This window comes from Melopsittacus undulatus, chromosome 7 (assembly GCF_012275295.1).
Source record: "Melopsittacus undulatus isolate bMelUnd1 chromosome 7, bMelUnd1.mat.Z, whole genome shotgun sequence".
Lineage (NCBI taxonomy): Eukaryota > Metazoa > Chordata > Aves > Psittaciformes > Psittaculidae > Melopsittacus > Melopsittacus undulatus.
Window position 1 is genome coordinate 50,006,656 of NC_047533.1, and position 24,901 is coordinate 50,031,556.

At 40.2% G+C, this 24,901-nt stretch overlaps 1 protein-coding gene across 1 annotated transcript in view; it reads right to left on the reverse strand.

The window, feature by feature from the left end:
* The window catches only part of UNC5C (unc-5 netrin receptor C), a 247,391-nt gene that overhangs the window by 80,670 nt on the left and 141,820 nt on the right, over positions 1-24,901 (reverse strand). The window contains exon 2 of the mRNA XM_031048503.2: positions 6,418-6,639. Coding sequence (XP_030904363.2) covers positions 6,418-6,639 — 222 coding nt within the window. The remainder of the gene's footprint in view (positions 1-6,417; positions 6,640-24,901) is intronic.

Sequence of the window (24,901 nt, forward strand, 5' to 3'; positions counted from 1 at the left end):
CACTCACATCAACAAAATTAACCACCATTTTGAAGTTACATACCAGAAATTTTGATTTCTCTGCCTCTCTGTTTCTTCTGAAACTTCCAAAGCAGCCTTTTCCCTATAAAAAATATGCTAATTACTAGAGTTAATGTGGAAACTTTGTCTGCTTCCAAGAAACGACTGCAGCAGCTTTGCTGCCAGGTATTCTTGATCTGGTGTGGTGGGACCATGTCTCCAGGAGCTAATTTTGAAGACACAAACTGCAAGAACAGGTTGTGATGGGCACGCTAGATGCCTAGCCGCTGTCCTAAGCAAAGAGGACATCTAGGACAGCTGCCGCCTGCCAGGCCGTGGAGCTATAATAAGAGAATAACAGTCTGAGTGACTTCAGAAATGGCTGCAAAACTAGGAAGAACTAGGAAAAAAGTGTGGGGTTTCCTTCATATACTTTTATGTAAGAAAACAGCCTGTATTTCCCCAGAGAATTCTGGTTCTTGTGGAGAAAATAGTTGTCTGCTCCTTTCCGGCACCAGCTGCAGCCTTTTGATCATACATGCAAACATGTTTTTGCTTACACCATCCTTTCAAAGATGGGACATACTTCGAATTACTAAGAAATGGCCTGTAGTATTGATTCTAACCCACATCTCAAAACTATTAAGAAGAAGCATTTGAGAAGAGATACACGACACATTTTAAATTTTCTTGAAATGAGTTTGATTAGGCAGAGGTACTGAAGAAAGAAGCTAAAATTGCAACATGTTGCTGAGAAATAATTATTTTGAAATTGTTGCTTGATGTTTGTAATGGATTTGATTCCAATGATAACCCGAAATAAAATTACTTCTGACAACATCAGCGGAATGAAAAACATCCTTACTTATGATATGTGGCTACCCTTACTAACATACTCCAAGGTATTCTACCCCAGAGAGTCAAATATTGCAGGCTAAGTATACTGCAAGCATTCAATCATCACTTGTCATTCCGTACTGAAGTTAACAGGGATACCGGCGCATTTGTTTTTCAGAAAAATAGCTTTTTTTCCTTATCTTTTGGACTCTTGAAAATAATACCGAGAATTAGGACGCTACAGCAAAGTCACGAAGAAGCACAAAGAGATTAAAGAAAGGAAAATGGGCAGAGAAGGAAAACAACAGTAAGGGAGAGGAAGATCTGTGGCTCAAGAGAAAACAAGTAAAACATTACCCCTCCACAGTCCCCTCCCTGAGCTGTGCTTACATGGTGTGGTGGACACTTGAATTTTGTATGTGGGCTCCCAAATTAGGTTCCTTCAACACTGGTATTCAAAAAAGTGCTTATACTTATAAACAATAGCTTTTCTTTTTGATAGAACATAGTAAGACAAATGAGCACACTTCCCGAAAATGAGTGGCTGTACAGTGAACTTAGCTATATAATCAAAAGTCCCAGCTTAAACAACATTCAAACAATTTGATGTGACTTTTGTCATGAAGGCAATGCAGCCTTATAAACTCTGTGTCACAAACACCAAAATAAATGGCTACCATGGGATGTAGACACAGAGAGAAAGATAAAGTGGCGTACCATTATGTGCCAAAAGTGATTTTCTTAACTCTATACGTGGTACCAGAAGAGCAGAAACAGCTGCTTTGAAGGTTTCCTCACTGCTGTCTTGGTTGCAGCTTTTTGTAAGAGCTGTTTTAAAAGGCAAAAGGGCAAACATCAATCTTTGATCTTTGTGTTGAGAGGGTGATCTATTAAAGGCTTAGCTAGCTGGGTACCTACTCCCTCCACAGCAGACTACCAAACCCATTGCTTAATCTAACAGCCTCCTATTTGCCATATCAATGTCGACCCATACGTCAAAAGCTCGGTCTCCTTTCATTAAATCTGCAAGTCATCCAAATACTTTGTTCATGAGTAAAGGTAATGGTGGGAGGCAAGACGGGAATCAAAGCAGTGTCTATGTAAAAAAAACTGAAACAAAGAAGTCTAAGATTTTTGTCTGAAAAGAATATACATTGATCCACCTCAGTAACAGTTTGACAAACACTCTTAACCAACAAAAATCTCATTCTGATCAGATTCTGATTTTGCCATTTTATCCCCATTTGTGGGTAGGCAGAAAGTTGAACAGCTGAAAGAAAAGACCCTGGAGCCACCCATCCTTGCGGAAGTCTGGCTGGTACCATGGATGCTCTTGCGGGACATTAAGGTTTTCTGAAGCCTGGCTCTGAGGTAGGACATGAGAAAAGGATTGGCAACTTCACCTGCTCCTTAACTGAACCTCCCTCAGCATGCCTTTCTTCTGAGATTGCACACATAAGCCTGTTCATTTTTGCATTAACTGGGGCCTCAGGCCAGGCTCAAGAGTCCTTATTCCATCTTGTTTCTATTTGGGAACACAGAGGAGGTCATCAGCAAACTCCTTGTGCTTCCTCTCCCTGTGCATCTAGCAAAGGAAGACGAAAGTGTAGGCAAACAATATGCCAGCTGAATTGCCCAATATGTCTATTTAATTAGCACTGTAGAAGAGCCCTAAAAGTTGTTTTCTCCTTGCTTGAAGGAGACAGAAGAAGAATATGTCATTGGCACTGGAGAGGGCAGAGTGTTTTATAGATCATTTCACCTTAACAGTCATGGAGAAAGTATTACAGTGGCATATCCAAATTGAAAAGAACAAAACCAAGGTCCCTACAGTCCTGATTTTCTCTATTGTACATCACAGGATGTGGGGTTTGATTTAGCATTTAATCCCTCTGGACAAATAAAAAGGGTGCTGGACACTGATTTTGTATGCATCTGCACTCACTCCCCACCGCATGACTGGTGCATGTGTGTCTGAAAACATCTCCATAAAAAGTGGACAAATAAATTCTTTTGCCATAGTCTCTTCAGAAGTACAGTAATTTGGAAACGTGCACAAATTGCTCTAATCTTAATTGATGGTACTGAGCTTCCTGCCTTTTACAACAGAATTCTTGCCCCCCGAAGAATCAGTTTCTGCAGGGCTCTTTTTACTTTTGTTGCTGTTATCTTCTATGACAGTCAGCTTTAAAATCAAGTGTTGTTCCCTCAAACAACTTTCACCTTTGTTTTTTAAAGCCAGTGCTCTTATTCTTTACATACATTTTTCCACATTAACGGGAAATATTCCATAAAAACACAAAAAAGACCATGCCCTGCCTTGTACTTCACATACACAGGGAACGAAAAAAGTCAAAGACGTGCACTAAAGATTTTCAAAGCATCTGACTTCCTTATGAAAATGCTTAATTTTTTCCATAAAGAAGAAAAAATTCCAGTGAGTCTGAGGATTAAGAAACAGAACATAATGATCTTCTATGCCTGTGCTAAGCATGTGGCTTCTCAAACTCGGACCATTGCAATTTTCTTTTGCAAGGCTCTCTCTTCAGCTAATTTAATTAAAATGAAGTGGTACTAGAAACACACTGTCACTATTACTATTCTGATCCTCTCCAACCAGAAGGCAACAGCTCCCACAGAGTCTCCATGCATGCTCTTTACAGCAATGCTTTTACCTACTGTTTAAAAATACCCCACAGTGCAAAGTGCATATAACTTATTTTGTACCTTCTCTCTGTTACAAAATATAAAAAGTAGGAAAAATACATTAATATTTTTTTTCCTATCTTAAAAAAATAACCTTAACATATTCAACATTTATTTCTAGCAGTTCTTTTCAATGAGAGCTTGCTGCACTCTGCATTCTCTGGTGCCAATGCTATTGTTGTGCTGTTGTCTCTGGTTTTATCAATGACAAAAACAAATTTGCCTCATAAGAGTTAATCATCTATACATAGATTTCATCCCTGAGCACAGGCTCAAAGTCCATGAACACATAATCTTTTGCAAATCAAAACCTATTTCTCCCTTTCATGCATCATTTACAATCCCAAGATGATGTACCGCTAGCATCACACCTGTATTTTAGTCCTCTTTCTTTCTGATTACCTGTCCTTTAGAAAAGAAAGCATAGGTGACCTCTACTTTTTTTCCTCTCGTATATTTTATTGTCTGTTTGTCTTGTTTTCCTTTGCTTTGCTTTTCTACCTAAAGCACTGTAAGAGAAAGCCTGGTTCAAAAAACAGAAGCAGCAGGACTACCCCAGCATGGTGCTTTTTCCTTGCATCTAGGCAGAACAGACCTTAAGAACAGTAAAATATCAGGAAAGGAGAAAGCACCCCAGCTTTCAGTTGCTGTGATTACATGACTGACCCACCAGAAGTACTGTGTAAAATGAGATCCCTTTGAGCCCTGGGGTTATCAGTATAAAGGCTAGACCTAATTTGGTTTGCAGGAGGATTTCACCAGCCTCTCTGGATAAAAGCCTGAAGCCAGCAGCAGTGTAGACTTGGGCTGCTATCCTTACGCTATCATCTGAGCAGCTCAGTTACTAGTTGTTGTGCCCTCAGTTACAACTACTGCACTAGCCAGCCAAAAATAGCAAAAGAAACCAAAAATAGCCTCAAAAAATGATAGAGCCAAAGGGCTTTGCCAGCCTGACTGGTCCAAGTTGTCAAGCCAATGCCTTCTTCTTTGGGCACCAGAATGAATCCTCACAGTCAGTGTCTCCTACAACTTTTCCTCCAGGTCCACCTTCATTGGATATATTTTCCTGAGCTTCCATTGCTTTGAAGAAGATATTCTTTTGCCACTGCCTTAAATATTTACACATTTCCATACTAAACTATATGCTATGAGCCCCAGATTCTCAGTCTGCTTAACAGAAGGTGCACAATCACTGCAACCACGCTCTATCCAACCTTTTGGCAACAATCAGGTTGACTAACAAATGTATGTTCTGATGACAGTTGCATTGTAACCGGGTGATGGGTTTTGTAGCTCTTGTGCTAGAAATCTGATACGCACAGCTTTTGACTCCCTCCTCTCCCTCCCCCCTTCAAGATACCAATAGATTATGTTAATCTCTAACTGGATACGGGTTTTGTTTGCATATAATTGCTGCTGTTTGTTATGCAAAACATTTGTCCTCAATATATTCAGAAGCAACTCTTTTCAAGGCTGGCCTTTGACATTTGTAGAATGCAGTTTGCTTTATGGCATCATGAAGTTTTTCTACAATTAAGTTTTGTGAGAAAAAAAGAATGAATATTCCACCTGCAGTGAAAAATTTCACCTGTAGTGAAGAACTTCCATGTTTCTGAATGCTGATATTAATAAAAGCTTAAAAATTTTTTTAACTACTGATTGCTGCACACCTGCCTGTCTTTCAATGGACTCCCATGGATGAAGAAAAATGAAGATGTCTTAAGTAAACAAGAATTTATTTTTTTTTTTTTTACTTTTTCTGCTGCAGTCAACTTGTTGGAAAAGCCAATTCTTACAAACAAACAAACAGGCTCAAAGTTTAATACAGCTTTTTTTCTACAGCTTTTCTTCCTACTCCCACCTTCCCTTCTTCAAGCTGAGTGTACCACAGTACCATTAAAAGCTTATGCTTTTGATCTCTGTGCAAATAAATGAGCTGAAACAAATAAAACCCAGTTCACAGGAGACTTCCAAGACATCTGGTGGAGTTATTTTTCTAAGTAATTAGACCAAATAGTGGCGTAATTCCCATATGAAAGGTACCTTCTTGCTTGGTATCCAGTTATTAGAGCCATCAAAACAGCAGTAAGTCCTGCTTCTCTCCTTGCATATGACACAAACTCTATTGATTACCAGCCTTCCCAAACAGGAACAATCGTATCCTTGATCTATGCTGGTTTATTACTCCAGTTTTTAAACCTCATTCTGGTATTGACTGAGGAAGGATGAGGCTCTTGGCTTTTTTTTTTTTCTCTCTTTATTTTCCTTGCTAACCTACTGTAGTCTTCCTTCATCCAGGGTCAATGGAACAGGCAGAAGATGGTAATGGAATAACACTCAAGTAGTTGCTCTGGATCAACACACTGCTCTAAACTGTGCTCAGGTGTGCTTTCTGCTTCTTTCTGGCTGAAAGCTGATTAAATTTCTCTTTTTTTTTTTTTTTTTTTTCTTGAATCTCCCCAGGAAAACATCATTCTAGGAACAACCCAACTGCCCTTTGGCAATCTGGGGAGAAAGTGGTTCTTGGTCTGTGACTACAATACAGTGCAACCACTGGAGTTTGTGATGCTGGGGAAGTGAACAGGGAGTAGACCTGGCTGAGAAAGCAATTGCATTTTGTTTGTGCATGGTCTCCTGGTTTATTGTTTCAAACTTGGGTAAGGTGCTCTACAATCATGTTTTACTAACTGACCTAAATGCAGAAACCACTTCTGTGCTATGACAGCAAATGTTCAGTAAAGCCAGATACAGAATTCACAGCTGAATCAAAAATGAATTAAAGTGGCTGCCATATGAAGTATCAGCTCGCCTACAACAGTGGGCTTGATATTAATGCCCTCCATCTCAGCCCTCCATGACATAACACAAACTCACCAGATGTTTCATCTACTCTCTCATCCACCACGTGGTCCTTCTGATGAACCCATTCACTGTTGCACTTAAAATAGATCTGCGTGGCTGGGCTTGCCTTGCAGTACAAATTCACAGGCTTGTTCTTCACAATGTAAGCCTCTTCGGGTTCAATGAGGAAGTGGGGCAATGGCTCTGGAGGATCAGATGGAAAAGTTTCTGGAAGTTCATGAAAGAAATCATCATCTGTAGAGGAAAGAAAAAAAAAGACAAATGAAAAAACTAAAATTCAGCTGGCAAATACTTAAAAGCACTTTCTGAAAGTTTCAAAAGGAGAAGCTTCTTTAGAAAATGTTATCTTAGGAGCATTCCTAGACCAAGGCTTAAACGCACTGGTGTTGTCAGACTAGAAGAAATTATGCCTCACATCCTGAGCTCTCTTTCCTCTGTGAGATGTGACAGGGATGTGCACATTCACACATCTGGGAATGGTCCTTTGTTATCATCAGCAGCAATACCAGCAATAAAACATTATGTTAGCACTTGGGAGAGCTGACTGCAAAACTGTAAAAAGAAATAATAGAAACTTTTGGAGGCTTCAAGGTCACACTTTCCACACACACTTATCTCACTGTTTAATCAAGTGCATGCACATAGCTAGCACTGGCTGAGGCTGGTATAAATAGGAAATAGTGCTCTTCATTTCAGATCAGCAATTTGAAATCTGCTTTAAAGGGCAGAAAACTAAATGTAAGTTCGGTTTGTGCCTCTTTGTTCATACCCTGACTCTCTTGGTAAGGCTGCTGATGAAGGTACCAAGCTATGCTTTATTTAATTCCTTTGTGGCACACTAGTCTGTGCAGTCTTTAGTATGGAGAGGAATCAGAGGTGGGACATGGGGCAGAGCAGCTGTGAGATGTTGACATTTTGAGCCAACACAGATGCATGCTATTGACGTAAGGAACCTCTGCACCTCTCTAGTGCTGCTGGTAATCAATAACATCAATGTAAAAAGTCTAGAGAAGGAGGAAAAGAATCCAGTGAACTCGAGGCAACCCTGAAAACACCTAACACACATACTTCCCTTCCTCTCTCCCTCCCTCTTCACAAATTCCCCTTTATAACCCACCCCTCTCCCCCTTTCTACAGAGGATATCTGCCACATCAGAAAGCACCAATTCAGCAGAGAAATAACCTTCTTCCATCCACCCACCCCCTGCCCCCCACCTGCAATCAATGCACAAGAACATCCAAGAAGCTCCCAGTGGCAAAGCAGAAGGTTGTACCAACTACTGACACCACCAGCAGCAAGCTGACAGGCCTGAAGACCTTATTCAATCTCCCCCTTTCTGCCTCTAAAGCAGTTATCGTTATATGGTGATGGACACTGCTGATGATCAATAAAACACTACAGAACATCAAACTAAAAATACTTTGAATGGCTGGCTATCTTCTCCCTGCCAGTATTCATGAAGATGAAATATCAGACAGCTAAATCCCCATACCCAAGACATGCCTGTGCAGGCTGTGTCCAGAATTACAAGGGGTATGAAAGGCTCTCCAGCTGCTGCTCTTCCAGGAGGAAAGAACAGGAACAGATGAAGAAGATAGGGGAAGAATGTAATATGGTACCCATCCATGCAGCTACATGGAGGTAGACTGTATGTCTTCATCAGTGATAGAAATACCTTACACAGGAAAAGATTTTTGTGAAACTATTTCTGAAGAGAACATACGTTCACCAATTTACTCATTTTTTTCCCCTTCATATTGATTTAAAAATACTCCTGCCCTTTTGGATGTCTCATTTTACAAAGAGTAACAGGCCTGACTCATTACCGTATCACTCCCTGGGAATTAGTAGAAGTGAACTGGTTCAATGATAGAATTTTTATCACTTTTTCATCATTCCTTTTTTTCTGCAATTTCCTTTTTCATTCTGACCACACCACCCTGCTTTTCTGCAATCCCATTTCCTCTCCCCATTAGGTACTTCTTCCTTGCTCCACTTTCATCCCCGTTTTTTTCAAAAGAGAAAGACAAGTTATGGTAAGTTAATGGGAATTCACATTTTGTTTCATGACAACAAAACATGTCTGAGCCAAAGCATTCCTCATACACTTCTATCTGTATGTCTCTCTCTTCCCCACTCCCTCTGTCTCCCTCTCGCACATGCTGCTCCATAGACATCCACTACATAGAACCATTAGAGATGAATCATTTCCTCTGAATTGCCACAGGACGTATCTTTTTCTTCTGGTCATTTAATTGCAAATCAGTGAGCAGACAGATGGAAACTAACAAAGCACACATATGCTTCATAATTAAACAAGTATTGCTTCACTAATTTCTGGTGACTGGAAGAACAAATGTATGTATTTTCACCACTAGTTTTCTGCACATTATCAATGACAATACTTACACTGCCTGACCAATTAACTGCATCTTATCAAAGATGTAACTAGAAGGTCTAAAAGGAAGGATTAGCAAGCTGCAGAGAAGAAAACAGGTGGGATTTAAAATAATTTTTTCATCAGCCTGGAGAACGTGTGTGGGCTTTGGCTTTTCTTCCTGAAGGTAACTGCTTCTGCAGTTTAAGTGCTGTTTTTATTTTAAAGCGGATTCACAGTATTGCTCAGTACAACCTAATCTCATGTTTTGATTGTGGTGATCACTGTTTCTCTTCACCAGCCTGGCATCCTGCAGTCAGGTACAAACCAGTTTTCTTACAGGTTTCTTTCTATAATTCCACCTTACTCTTTTTAAGCAATAACAAAGCCCAGCTTTATTTTTCCACATTTTTTTCTCATTGCTATTGAGAGGCATTTGAACTGCTCTTAAATGTTAGGAACGTAGATGGAAACGATTCACAAAGTGTCACACAAGACAAGAGTGTGCAGAAGCTGCCTTGACCCTGGAAACTGGCTTTTAAAACCTGCACTTTTAGAATAAATATAAGACAGTAGCTAAGAAGGGTCTTCTTTTTCTTTTTAATCTGGAGTATGTTCATTCAATCCTTGCATGTGTACTGTTGCTATCAGTAGCAACACTGGAGTAATTTTTCTAGAGCAGATTCTCAAGAGAAGCATCCAGAATATGATCACAACTGAGTTTGGCAGAAAAACCCCAATCACACTGCAAGTTAGTCCTACCTCCACTAGCATTCAGGGCCCCTGGTTCCTTCTATCAATTGCTGAAAGGTAACAGGCAGCTTAATCAGCCTGTGTGAATCACAGTGGGAAGTCACTTGGTGTTCCCTGCTTTCCCCAAAGAGATGTGATCGGCTGCCCAGGCACACCAGCCACCACCAGCAGAAGTTGCAGGGTGGTTATTTACAGGTATATGGGGTGTGCAGCCACAGCTCCCCTGTCCCAGGCTGTGGTACTCGCCTCTCAGGATGAGGATGGGTTGAGGAGAAAGAACCTTAAATCTTCTAATGATGGCTTGCCTATCACAACAGAAATGGCTGTAGCACAGCTTAGGATGCTGATGTGGGGCAGATTTTGAACCAATACTCATAGAAGCAGGCTGTAAAAGATGTTTAAGAGCATCGAGTCCAACCATTACCTCAGCACTGCCAAGACCACCACTAAACCATATCACTGAAGGCCTCATCTATGCATCTTGGATCCAAGCCTTGCATTTTTTTTTTAATTAGACTAACAGGCTATTATGCTTCCATTGTAATACTTGCAGGAACATGTGAGCATAATTATAATGTTAGTGTAATTATAAACCACAATATTCTTTAAAAAAATTTCACACAGATATTTACCTCTGAAAATGACAATAGAGGACATTTGACCACGCTGAGTCTTATTTGCAACTCTCTATAAAACAAACTTCTGGTAACACCAAAGCAATCTCACGAATCAGTGTTTTCACGAGGCCACTGTTTCTAACAATCCAATAAATACTTAAATCAAGGTTTCTCCTGACCAGCTCTAGTTAAAGATAGGTCATTCCTCTGTCCATGCGACGACCAAACTCTGACTTAAGCTTTTCAGGGATGACTTTGTTATAACTGTGTGGCCTGCTGGGGCTCTTTCTGTAATTTGGATGGGGGTTGCCTGCCATTGTGCACTCCATCACTATACAAGGGTATAAATCTTGCCTGAGACTTTGATCTGAATCTTCGTGACAGTTATCACTGGTTATTAAAGATGTTCATCTCCCAGTGGTGCGACAAAGCAGCAAACTTTATAACTATCTTATTTACCTCTTCTAAGTAGATAGACATTTTTTCCTTCTGTCTGGAGGAAAAAAAGCTATTTAAACCATTTGGGACTGATCTGAGAGTGTAGATACAAACACTAAAAATTCACATACTTGATTTCCTATCATTATGCCAATATCATGTGCAGCAAGTTCCCCTTCAACCTTGATCAAACACAAATGCAAGGCACACATCGTTCTCTCTTCTTGTAACAAATCCCCTTCTGTGCTCAGTAACTTTGAGCTGCAAGTTTACTTCTGCAGCATGTCACATTCATCTTTATTTTCACATAATAAGTGTACAGCCCATCTGTTGTTATTGACTGATTTATATTAGCAAGACAAAAGACCTGATTAATGGTACCACTAAACTGGTTTTGCTCCTGCAATTCATTCATATTATAAAAACAAATTTTAAAAAGGCATTTTAATCTATAAAATTAATTTGGAGTTTTTATTTTAGTTGCTGGCTCAAATATAGATATGCTCTTTTATTTACCTTCTGTAATATCTGACAACTACATGTATCTTTTAACCATAAGTCAAATGTAAAATCTATAGGAACAGGTGAAGTGCCACTGAAATCAGCATTGATAAAAGCTGGCATGGACTGTCACGCATTGGGATTGTAGTTTAATATTAGATCAGTTTTATTTTAAGGTAAAACAAACCTTTGCCTAAGCTAGGCAAAGATTTGATGTTACGAAAGGTCTTTGTTCTTTTCATGCATTTGTTTGTAGAACTGTACACATTATAGTTCTTCATGCATAACAAGTGAAAAAGGAGATTTTATGGTATACTTCCCTTTTTATGGACTAGTATCCCTGCTCTAATCTGTGGCAGGAAAATATTTTGCTCTGTACACCAATCTATTCATCTCTAGATCACTGGTTTTATTACTATATATCAAGCTTTAATTCTCATCAACCCAGCATATAACTCACTATATCTTGGAACTATGAGACTTGAACTATTATTGCTTAGATCATAATATATTGGAGCATTATCTCTTTGTGTAAGACCTGAAGCAAATTCTTCTCAAATGGAATTTACTTCAGAATGATTCAAGAGCAATTTAAAATGAATGGCTGCAAAGCTAATTCTATTTGCATTTGGATGCCCCTCACTCGGCAAGATCATTCCCCATGCACTGCAAGAAAGGCAGCTGGAGTTGACTGTATGGATGGGATTTCTGTTCAGTTTTTTTTCATGTTATGATTAAAAAGCTTTCTAGAGCAACAAGTACTGTTTACTGTGAAATTAACAGCAGGTGCTAGTTCAGTAGAACAGCTTATCAGGATGGAGACAAGGGGCTGGATTACAGTGCACATGTTTTCAGGAAAGGAAAATTGTTCAGCTGGAAGTCCTTTGGTCTCAGGGTTTTCTGTCCTTCTAGGAAGGGTATGCACAATCATGGTGCCACCAAATGGAAAGCAAGGAAGCAAAACATCCTGTATACCACACAGCCCACCTCTATCTTATAGCCCCATAACACCAGTGGATCTATGAATGCATAATCAGGCCAAGCTTAATAAGAAATGGGAGAAAACAGGATTTTTTTCTAGGAATTACTATTGAGTAGTTCCCATATCAGAGGGATTTTTTTGCCCCCACCTCAGCCCTAGAGACTAAACAGGACATTGGCACAGCAAAGTGCAGCCCATGCCTTGAAGGAGAAAGCACATTTTCCTGCCCTGCCCTTGGATAAAAAGGAGGAAGAGGGTGGCTTTCTCAGCACGTATTATCTGTCACAGCTACCTCCAGCTGATTGCAAGGTAGGCATGCAATAAGGCAATCATACGTTATTCTTCAGCATCTCAAAAGTAGAAGATTTCACCAAATAGCCCAGGAAGATTGCAAATTTATAACAGCATAGTATTTGGCCAGCTTGGAAGGCTGGATGAATTCACTGCAGGGCTTTACACCCCTAAAGAGGAGGCTTGGTTTTGTGGCAGCCCACAAACCAGATGCTTGTTGAACCTTGCTGAACTCTTGTGAAAGCAAGGTCAAGGGAAATTCAGACTCGAATGTACTGAGCACCCACAACATTAAATGCTCTTTTTGGCAGGGAAAGCAGAGTGCAGGAAAAGTCACAGAGTCTGGGAAAAGTCATAGAGAAATCGATAGGACATACAATGTTAATCTTTTTGGGGTGACTTCCGTATACAAGCAAAATAAATAAAGACCATAAAGAGGAATGAACTTCCCCTGCACCTGCACAGCTCAGTGAAGACCCTCCTAGCACACCTCAGCTACACAACACATCCCCAGGAGGTTAAACCCAAGCTTTGCATGCACTTTGAAAACAATGAACATATCCACTGAGTGCCTGTGTATAGATCAGAAGGCTGCTGGCAAAAGCCTAACCCCTGCACCAAACACACACTCAGCTAACAAAACCCAAACACATTCTTTCCTGTCCTCCTGCACCCCTACCAAAACTACAATGTCCACAGAGACATGGGAATCAATATGCAAGACACTGCCAGACACAGGCACCAACCTGAAGCCCTTTCAAAAACCACATGAATGGGATTCTTATACAAGAAATACTGGATTTTTTGCTCAACTAAAGAGTCCAGGAAGAAGGTTTCCATTATTCAATGACAGACCTACATGGAACACCCTGAGAAGGTAGGCTATGAAATGTCTAATACACTAATAGTATTCATTATGAGCATTCTACCCCAACCAGCCTTTCCCAGAAAGCTTGAAAGGGCTGAAGGTTAGAAGAAACTGCTATGCTTTTCTTTGCAATAGCAGTGCATGGCCTGGCGTTAGACAGGGTGCTTGCTAAGACTGGGAGTTGTGGTTCCAAAGCAGGAATGCTTCATTGGCAGCACCATGCCGAGCAGGTGCCTCTCCTCTTGTGCACTCCTTTCCGTGCTCCTCTCTCACATGAATGCTGCATAGTTAGATACAGAGGAAGATGAAAGAGTGAACAGTTACCACTTGGCCAGGGCCAATGTGGTCACTGTGCAACTATGTTACCTACAAGCTGTCAGCTTGTGCTCCATATCCCCTGCTTTGGTAGCACCATTTCCCTTTGCTCAGGTCAATGCTTGGAATGTATTTTGCCTGACTTACCCTGATAAACTGCACTGCTGGAAATCAGCAATTAATTCAACTGGAGTCAGATCTAATTTGCATCATATTAAGCAAAAGAAGAATCAGGTCTAGATGAGGAAAACACTGACTGTACCAGTATAAAGCAGCTTGCAAGTTATATATTACTGTCTGGGAAAAAAAAACACAACTTCCCCTAGTTTGTTTACCTCATAATTATAATTAAAGTTTCTGTTTCTCTTGAGACTAATGGCAATTTTATGATCAATCAGATCAGAAGAAAACTAAGGACAAAACATGCATCCTCAAAACAACTCCCACAGTCCTCTGCAAGGAGAGAGACTGCTTTATACACCCCATTGCTAATCAAAGACAAAAATTGCAGGTATATACACAGACATAACATTTAAGGTTTGGCATCCAGAACTTCACCACTGCCCTGAGACAAACTGTTAAGACTACCAGATGCTGCCTGAACATGCAAGAGATGGTACAGATACTGGTTGCCACAGGACCTGGTGTAGGAAAAGGACAGAATATGGTAAGATTTCAAACAATGCAATGAAATTATTCTCTGTTGTGTATAAAAAGCACCAAGCTGTTCTTTGGGCAATGAGGTTTATGCTAATTGTTGTTAGTATAAGAAATCTAATCCAGTGATCTGAAAGTGCTATTTATTATGAGGGTGCCTAACCATATAAATGCATACAACAAGAGGAGGCAAATCATTGGGGATCAGGCTGATTTATGAGCATTAACAGTGTGAAATGTCAAGTGAAGGCACAAAGGCCCTGTTTCTTTGCTGCCCTGCCTTGTGTGCCAGCAGCCACCATCCCTCTTTACAACACTTTAATTCTCAGCTACTATAAGATTGGCTCAGTTACTGTGCCATGAATATCACAAGCACAGCACCTGAAAACAAAACAAGAGAGTTTGTACAAACAGTAAATCACATCAGTGACATTTCTTGGTAATTATTATCCTGTGGATGATTGCTCTCCTTTGTCCTGTTGCTTTCTTGTTCTGCTTCCAGGGTTGTCAAGCACTAGAACAGGTTACCCTGTGAGAGAAGTGGCTGAGTTGCCATCCCTGGAGGTATTTAAAAGCCACGTAGGTGTGGCACTTAGGGACATGGTTTAGTGGTGGACTTGGCCGGATTAGTGGTTGGACATGATGATCTTAGAGGTCTTTTCCAACCTAGACAATTAAGTGATTCTATGATTTGTTTAAAACTAGTAAAATATTCATGCTTCAAAACAAAAACATAGCAAAAGTGGGTTGCAGTCTGTCTCTGAAACTTAATCTCTCTTATCCTGTCATATAACAAAACCACAGAAAACAAAATGCAAGTGTTACTTTGCCAAGCACACACACTGTATTCCTTAAGTGTGAGCTCTAGGCATTTAGTCTGATTAGAGAACGAACACAACTCCTGTTAGACATGGTTTGCTTGTAGTGTTCTAACAGTCTGGCTGCATGTTATTGTTAGTCCTGTTTTCTCTGATACTAATGCAATGTATGAACCGTGGAGAAACTTCCAGTGTCAGACCACGAGTCCTGCCTGTAAAACTGAAATGTATTTTTACTTTTGAATGGGTCTGCATGACGGCATGGGATCCCTCCTTTGCCTGCAAAGCAAAGTTTCTAATTCAAAACATTTCTGCCCCAGCTGCCATTAGTAGTCATAATGGTTGACATGGGGTCAAAAAATTATTAAACCTCTGAGGAGCATCACTTCCTCTCCAGTGTTAGGCTTCGCTTTCTTTTGACACATTAGTCCTAAAGCAGCTCCAGGCTCTTGACCCCTCCTTTAACCCTGATAACTAATTAAAGATGGACAAGGCTTTGGCTAAAATACTTTGTGTTAAATCTATTCATTCTCAAGTCCCCTTTGGGCACTCTGTCACACTGGACAGAGCCTGTTGTATATACATGGACATGAAAGTAGGTGCCTGTTACAATAATATGAAAAGTCTTTTTACAAGACCTAACTTAACCTTTGTGGTTAGAGGTAGGATGCATTTTACAGCACAGAAAATACATTCTCAACACCTACCAGGAACAAGTTTCCTGGGTATAGTCCAAAGCATACTGGTCAGGAAAAATCCAAGGATAATTAATTCTGTATCTATTTTTAGAATCAGAAGTTCAGACTCAGGTCCTTCATCTGACTGCTATGTCAGCAGTCCAAATGCAGCATCCCAAACGCAATGAACAAATGAAGAGTTGAGCCTACCTTTTCTCATGCAAGGATTTCTTAAGGCTTTATCATATATACTAGAAGCAATGACAGAGCTCAGGCTGCAGAGTCGTCCGCTGTGGGCAGACGGATTTTAGGGCCAGTGGTAAATCATATTACACAGCGCAAGTTGGTTTAATATAGATACATCTGTGTGCAACCTATTGTTGATGGCTCAGGCACAATGAAAGGAGTCCCATACTGCTAGCTTGAGAGGGGATCTGTAACTGAACATGGTACTTTGCAAACGTTTTCTTAGTGTTTTATGTTGTTTCATATAATAATTGAGCTTGCTTCTTGCATCATTATGTTAGGGTTGAAATGTCAATCCTTTGGTTCCAGCAAGAATTGTTATTTTTCTTCTTACTTTTCCCATTATTAAAACTGCTGCAGAGCTCTGCTCACAGATTTCTAATGCTTTCAATGCAAGCGTCTTTCTCAGCAAAGAGTGATGATCCCACATCTTGCAATTAATAGAACTGAGATCTAGTGGGATGTCATGGATCCTGATTTCATGAGCTATCTGAAGTGTACCGTTAATCTAGTTACTGCAATCATTCCATATCTGAAAAACACAGGACACTTGCCTATACCTAATATAACAGCTCAGTTGTATGGCCACCTGGTTAAGGCAGTGAGCTGAGACCCAGGGGATAGATATTTTTGTGTGATCTTGGGGTAATCTACTTTCTCAGGTTCGGAGTCCCATCTGCAAAATGGATGTAGCAGACTAATAGGCAGCACTCTCATTTGAACTGAGTAAACAACTCAGTACTCATTTTGTCCCTTCAAAATATTTCCAAAATACCTGTCAGCATCATTTACTAAACAGCCAACAACTGTTACACAAAGGACCACAAACAAATCTATGTTTATGAAATAATTAGGGAACAAAGTCTGGTTATCTTGGAACTGATGCAAGTTTTGCTGCTGGTCTTCCTCTGTATTAACGGAGCAGTTGAGGAGCAGGACTTGAGCAGGAGCCTGATGTTGGGATGCTCTGAACGACCCCCTCCACAGGCTAGGGGCAACCTAGTAAGATTGCTGTCCAGAGACTAACATTAGGCCTCATGAATATCTACCTACCCACTACTTTTTCCATGGACCTTAATGAGATTATTATTTGCCTGGTGCCTGTTACCTAATTTCATCCACAGCCAATTTTTCAAGAACCATAAATTATTTTGTATGAGGTTGATTTATCCCAGCAGAAGTCCAAATTGAATTAGAAATCCATTAACTAAATTCTAAGCCGGAGCTTCTGGGGAGATAGGGAAAGGGAGGGGGAAACTTGGGAATGTGAGTACCAGATGTGGAAAAGGGGAAAAAGATCCTTAAAAGAAGTAGAAAAGGAATAGAAAAGATAAATATCTTCTTATTGAATTAAACACCCAGGTATTTAGGAAGCCAGATGGAAGAACATGAAAGAAAGAAAAGAAAGAAAAGAAAGAAAAGAAAGAAAAGAAAAGAAAGAAAAGAAAGAAAGAAAGAAAGAAAGAAAGAGAAAAGAAAGAAAAGAAAGAAAGAAAGAAAGAAAGAAAGAGAAAGAAAGAAAGAAAGAAAGAGAGAGAGAGAGAGAGAGAAAGAAAGAAAGAAAGAAAGAAAGAAAGGATCTGAAATATGACCCAGATTTTTATTTATTTATTTAGACTAGCAATTGGTTTTGTAAATACATGAGACTTCGTAAGCAGATAAAAAGCACTGGTCTGCTTCAATATCACAGCTGCATTCGTGAAAATAACAGATTGTGTGTACCATATATATTAACAAAGCTAATAATAAGGTGTTCAACCAAATCTTAGTACCAAATAATGAAATATATTCCACCCTCTGAAGGAAAATGAAAGCAAGAAAGGCTTATTTACTCTGGAAACATGCAGGATGATTTAATCAGCTACCATCCCTCATGCAGAGCCTGTTTATTTGAGGAGACACATGGACAATGTACCTCTTTGAGCACACATTTATTTACAGCAGAGCACATCCTCTCCCCTTGCCACTCTACCCCACCATTAGTAGACTCAGCAAATGAAGGATGATAGAAGGAGAATGCAGCTGGTTCATTGACATTAACACCCACCTTACTGTTTTCTAAAGCTGGAACCTATGATGAACAGATCCCAAAGCTCACATAAGGAAACTGAAGTACAGTCCCTCTCATGTGAGTTACAGAAGCAGACTACACCCACACAGTTATTTCAGGAGTCCATGAATGGTCTGAAGTATTTGGTTACAGACTGGGAATTTCCCCCTGCAATGATTAATTTCATTCATACTTTCCAGATTTTCATTCATTTTTCCACAGATTTCCAAGGTCTTGCTGATTTCTTATTCTCAAACTTTGTAACAATTAATTAAATAAATACATTTTAAAATTCAAAGAGCATCCTGAGACAGCAGGGTCCTGACTTTGTTTTACCTTCAACTCAACCTTTAGCCCAAGTGTTTGTGAAGTATTACCCTCTACATAATGAAAAGCACCCAAGATAGCTAAATAGAAGTTGTTGAGACCTGACAGCAAATGTGCAGTGCCTATGCAAAGCTCTGACATGTGCCATCAGACTTCTTCCAGATCCCTGCATGTAAAACTCTAGTACCAGCAAAGAGCATGGTCACCTCTCCTAGCCACCAACCTACCCTTTACCTTCAGATCTTTTCAAGTTCAATCCATGGTCACTAGCAGGAAGAACAAGGGAAGAAAAGGAAAAATGAAACCTTCTGAATACTCAGTAATGGCAGTTACAATTGGCAATCGTAATTAAAATGGAGAAATCTCCAGCAAATGCTGAGAACAGATCCAGCACCGAAGCTGTGTGGAGAGATGTGCTGATGTTCAAAGACTAACAGCTGAAGTTTAACTCCTGGATCCATCACACAATGACTTGCTTCCCTTTCTTAACTACTAATAGTTTCTTGTCTGCCACATCCATTTTTAATGTAAGGTTCCCATAGGGACTGATAACTCTTAATATGACAAAGAAAATGCTGCTGGAAGGGGGGCTCCAGATGCTGAGCAGCAAAAGCCTTGCTACCAAGTTACATTGTTGTTTCTCAACAGTGCTGTGAGTTGGTTTGAACTAAGTCAAAAGCACTATGAAACTGGAACTATAGGCCAGATAATAACAGTATAGTGTTTCAGTAGCTGAAAGCACTTAGGCAGAAACAGAGCAGAAAGTGGCTTGAAGTGTTTCTAGCTTGACTGCCTCTAGCAACAGGGCTAAGAAACACAGAGAGATCTACCCATGTCTTGCAGATACCACAGAGGCTAACAGACTGTGTAGCACACAGGATGATATCATTTAGCCAGGGTTAAGCTTTCCCTTAGATGTGCACTACCTGTATTTGGACACATAGTCATTTATACCTCCCTTGTGTCTAAAGAAAGCAGTATCGCTCAATAACACCTCAGATTATTCCAAGAAATCACATTTCTCTTTATCTCACTCTAGTCAAAAACCATAAATCTTTGAGGTCTCAACTCCCTGCATGAGTAACTTCACTGCCTGTGCCAGAGCCCTTGCCCTAACCAGAAGCAAGTAGGCTCCTTTGGTTTTGATTTTTAAAGTACAGATCTGCACTCAAAAAGACAGCACAGCAATGCTAATGAATCAATCCAAAACATAAAGCAGCACTGTACAGGAACAGTAGAAAAACAATTTGCAGGATTTGCTCAATGTGTTTCGTATTACTGTATCGCATTTATTTACTCAGCACTCCTTAGCAGGTCAGCTTGAAGCTGGGGAGCAATGAATCAGTGCTCTAATCTCCCTCCCTATCATCCCCAGCCTTTCTGAAGAAACCAATATTCAGCCCCAGCTGAATCTATTGAATCCTTATCATAAACACTGTGACTAGAGAAACACAGACCTACACTGACTGATTCGAGCATTAGACATATGTATTTCAATCCTACTTTCTAATTTCTCATATCTGACCTTCTTCATTCCTTTTCCTGGGTCTTCTGTCCTACCTTTTACTCCCCATTTTTATCCTTCTCTTTCTTGCCTCTAGGCTCTCTACCCCCTTTTAATTCCACACCCCTCCCATCCTTTTTTCCTCATGTTCAGCAAACCCGAATGGTCAGGGATTTCCCTATGTTGTTACAAATGGATGAAGATTAATAGCCAAGAAGAGAAGACAGAGGATAGTTGAGGACAGAAATCTCGCAAAAGCCAACGTCAAACCAAAATAGTTGTACCTACTTTTATAACTCTCAGAATAATGAACTACAGATTACTCACATTCATGCAAAATCCACCCATCCATGTAACAGCAATAGTATTCCAATATTTAAATAAGGCAAGAGGTAATCCTGTTTTATTTTCGTGTCTAACTAGAGACTACAGTTTAAAGTGGTTCTCTGGTTAGTATGAACAACTTTTTTTTTTTCCTGCTTTTCATTTGGCAAAATTAGCTTGAATAGCACAAGTTCATTTTGACATTAGGAAGCCTCATTCAGTAGGTTTCTAATTTGTGACCAGCAGAGCACAGTGGTATTAAATTAAACATCTGTAAATATATGGCAGAAGGTCACATTATGTGATTGTACAAGGTTTGGGGCAGAAAGGGTAGAAAACACATAAATTAACTGTTAGCCATAGTATGCAAGTGTTTTACACCAAAAAGGTAATTTGCAATGGCTCCATTTCATTCTCTAAGCTACATTTCCTTTTAAGTGGCAAAATCCCAGCACATGAGCAAATTAATATCTAAATTGAAGCAGCAGCTGTGCATTTGGGTAATAATTGTATGCAAGAAACCTCAGAAGCCCATTGCTAATACCTAAAGCGAGGGGTGTGTTTTGGTTGGATTCCCACTGTACTCGGAGCTGATGCCAAAACGCATTACAGCACAGCTGAAAACAGGTATTGTATGAGCAAGACAGTCAGCATTTTGCCTTGGGAGTCTGGGCTGTAGCTTCCTGTTAATGAACAAAATCTCTGTTAGCTGAGTTGCTTCTTTCCCTAGTCCAATTCTGCTGTTTGGTAACATGTAGTACACTGTCACCCTACCAACACAGCACTTCCCACCACTGTAAATTAACCTGAATTAGCCCTGCCTCCCCAGAAAAAGAAAAAAACCCAACAGTATTACTACTATATAATTATCTATTACATTAATCTCTGGCAATGTGCTGAAGTTAGACTGTTCTGTGCGATTTAGTCACAGATGGAGGTATTTTTGAGTGACTTGTTCTCCTTCAGGATCCTTGTTCCCATGTAGGACAGTCTAGGCTCTGGCCAGGTGAGCAGAAACTCAGTTTGGAAGTTGAGTTGGAAAGGACTATTTTACACATAAGCCAGGCAGCAAATAGGCCAGGATACTGGGGACACACTTTAATGTATCACACACACTTCAGTGATAACAAATTACCATCCAGTTTCTTCACTTCCTTACCCAGGGCAGCTTCTTTCAAGTCCTAAGGATTCCCCCACTGCATCCCTCAAACCCTGTGACCTTCAAGCTTGGAGACAAGTTGTCCTGTATCATCCCCACTTGCCATAACCACCACAACTGCCTTCCCCCAATGACTGCAGTACCTCCTGACTTCATATTTCCCTATCCTGCTACTCTGAGGTGGAAAAATATCATTACCCCAAGAATATGCTTAATATATGCAAAGGTAATCTTGGACACAGGAGAAGGGACTAGGCAGCAGCATAGAACAAGTTGCTGTACATGACAGTTCATTTCTGGATAGCTAAGGAGATTAATGCCTTCACCTGCTGCTCGTGCATTACTGTCCCCAGCCATACAGAGATGAAATGCTGTCATGTACAGCAACTTGCTCTTCACTGCTCAAGCAGAGCAAACTCATGCAGTGACTGCTCTCTTGAACCCCACACCATGGTGCAGAATGTTTAATTAAGGAAAGCATGAATATGAAGCATGCTTTGTATTTAAATAATGTACTGTAAATGCTACAGCACCAAATAACTTGAGGAAAAGTGTAAAAAATGATGCAGCCATAAACTGTCTTAGCACAGATCACAGCAGTCAGCTATAAAACCAGTTGTCTCTATCTTTGTTAAATGAATAACAAAGGATATCACTCAAGCCCTTCTTCATATTTGTCCCACTTTCTGTTTGTATTACTGCTCTTATCATTTGCCATTTCTAGTATCTCCTTACAAATCTGAAATAATGGTTCTCCAGATAATTTTTTTTTTAATTTGTATTTATATCATGAATAAACATTAGGAAAAAATGCTAAGCTGGTTGCTTTAACACCCAGAAACAGACACATTAAGGAGCTCCTGCAAGTGCACAGTAATCCTGCCCTCCTGCCAGAGAACTTGTCCATTTCCTCCCCAGCAGTGGTCTCATGCATCTTGGAGACAAAGAGGTGTGGGTTTTTTATTTTCCTTTTTTTGCTTACAGCATGGGGATCCTGTCAGACTGGCAGCTGGTTGAATCAGGAAACAAACCCACTTTTCTGAAATCAGCCTAGTCTTCACCCTTCTAGATATCCCTAGTCTTATTTCTAGGGGTAAGGTTGTCACTCTGAGTAGATATTTTTGCCATAGCCTAGAGAATTAGACTCGATTCTTCTTTTAAAGCATTTTTTTTCAGTTTTACTAGACTGTTTTAAAAGAGCAAACCTTATCTCTGAAGCTATCTAACACACGGGCTCTCTGCTAAGGCTGCAAATTATGACCAACCTTGATGCCAAGATCCATGCAACAGGAAAGCGTTCATCACAAAGCCAGCAGGAGCACAGATTAACTTCACAACTCTCAGGTGATTGTTTGACTTCTACAACAAGAACTTTCATCTTCAGCAACCTCAGATCAGAAATAAACCAAAACTAAACCATACTGCTGTCCCCAAATCTTCCAAACAAATCCTGTTCAGCTGTCCACCTGCACTCTGCAAGTCAGAATACACCTGTAACTGAACTAAAGTAATGTTTGTCAATAAAATTCATAAAACTACCTGAATATCTTGATCCCAGTCCATATACATCAACCTTAAGCTACAGTAGGGTACAGGATTTTGATTTGTACATCAGCATCATGATAGGGCCCCATGATAGTTCCCACCATAACTGCAGTCAGGACAACTCACGTTACAGTTGACAGCTCAGAAACTTGGAGAGACTAAATATATTTGGGGAATACATATCTATTTAGATTTATATAGATAAAAGAGATGCTTTTCTTTAGTAAGAATAACTGTTTCCTTCTGGAAAATAAAAGTTTGCACCAAAATCGGCATTCTTGAGCTTGTATTTACTGGTCTTGCAGCTGCTTCCCCTAATGTCATATGAAAACGATTGCCTTCATCAAGAGTAGCATTGATCTCATTATTTGGTACAATTTTCTCAAATTATTTACTTCTAGCCTTATTGTCTCATCAGCTATATCCATTCATTTCACTCGTTCCCCTGCTTTCAGGGCTTCCTGATCTTATTTCTGGGATGAACCAGATTTCAACTACTTAGATATATATATATTAGTCAGTTTGACACACTCCGTAAACACCCCCGTTTACATACACTAGCAACCTTACTGAGATGGTTAAGAAGGCAAAGCATTTTAAATCAGGAACACCCATATGGATCTTAATAGTCTTGTGGGCTGGGAAAATAAAAGCCTTTTCATGTTGTGGATGTTATTGTTCCTATAAGCAAAAACTTGCACCATATTCTGTCTCCTCTAGAGGGATAATGTAGGTGCGACATCATGAGACCTGTGAAGACGTGAGCCAAGAGATTTTATGCTCTCTTGGTCATTCTATTCATCTTGTCCTTTGCCTATAAACTTGAAGGACTGTAACAGGGTAAACGTAATCTGAAAGAGCCATCAGATAGGTAACAGCTCTTGCGCTAAATACATCTGCCTGAGCTTGATCCTTGTTGAGAAAAACACATTATTGTAATTATTTATTGTATAGAATTCCTCCCCATTTTTAATTTTCCAACCATGATTCTCCCCAGAAGTGACCCAATTGAATTTAAAAAGACAGAGAGAGAGAGAGAGAGTGAGAATATGAAAGCTGGAGAAAATTAGCATGCAATAAGCACTTCTTCCTGTCAATTTTCTTGTCTCCTTTTATTAACAGATTTGTTTTTGAAGCAATTATACACGTGCAATCCATTTGTGGCATCTCTTTACTTGCCTCCTGACATAGCCATTATTAGGGCTGTCACAGCTGATCGGCTAACAACTAGAGAAAGACAGTTCTGCAGTGTCCTGGTACTGCCAGTCAATACCAGCCAAATAATAACAACACAGCCTGCGAGCTGCCTATTATTTTTCTCTCCAGTAGCTGTACTGAGAACATTTCCTGCAGAATTTTGACAGAAGCAGGGAAATGGAGGATGGTCTTCATGTGCTCCACAAATCACGTGCTAGCTGCAGTCACTGCTATTTCACATATCCTTACAAGCAGGCACCAACCATGACTTGTGCTAAGCTCTGAGCAACACCCATTACATCCCCAGCCTGTAGCCCATGCACTTCAGGAATGATTCAGGAATATTCCCATGAACGTATGGAACTGCTGGTCCTGTTGCTCAGGAGCAAGCTGAGTATGCCCTGAGGTTTCCAAAACTAAATGCAACCCAGCTGCCTGGATGAATTTCCCCCCTCTGGTAGAGAGGGAAAACCGGCAAAGCTGTCCATTAACATGAAGAACCTGTGAGAGCAGGGCCGGGAGTGCCAGCACTTTTTTTCAATCATACATCATTATGGAACATTTGATTACCATTGCTGTAAAGCATGCTGTGTGCTGACTGTATCAGTTTTGCCAGGAAATTTGCAAGCACACTGTATTACAGCTACCAACAGCTGTGTCCCATGCTGCAATGATATCTCAATTCTCTGTGCAAGGATGTGCCAGTCAGGTGGGAGCACAACTTCGTGTCTGTTGCATGTCTTTTACTGGCTTTCCCTGGGCTCTCAGTGTCCTAAGTGAGGGCAATGTGAACCATGTTCCTGACAGGCATGGAAAGGAGGATTTCACATCTCACATAGGAAGCAAGTC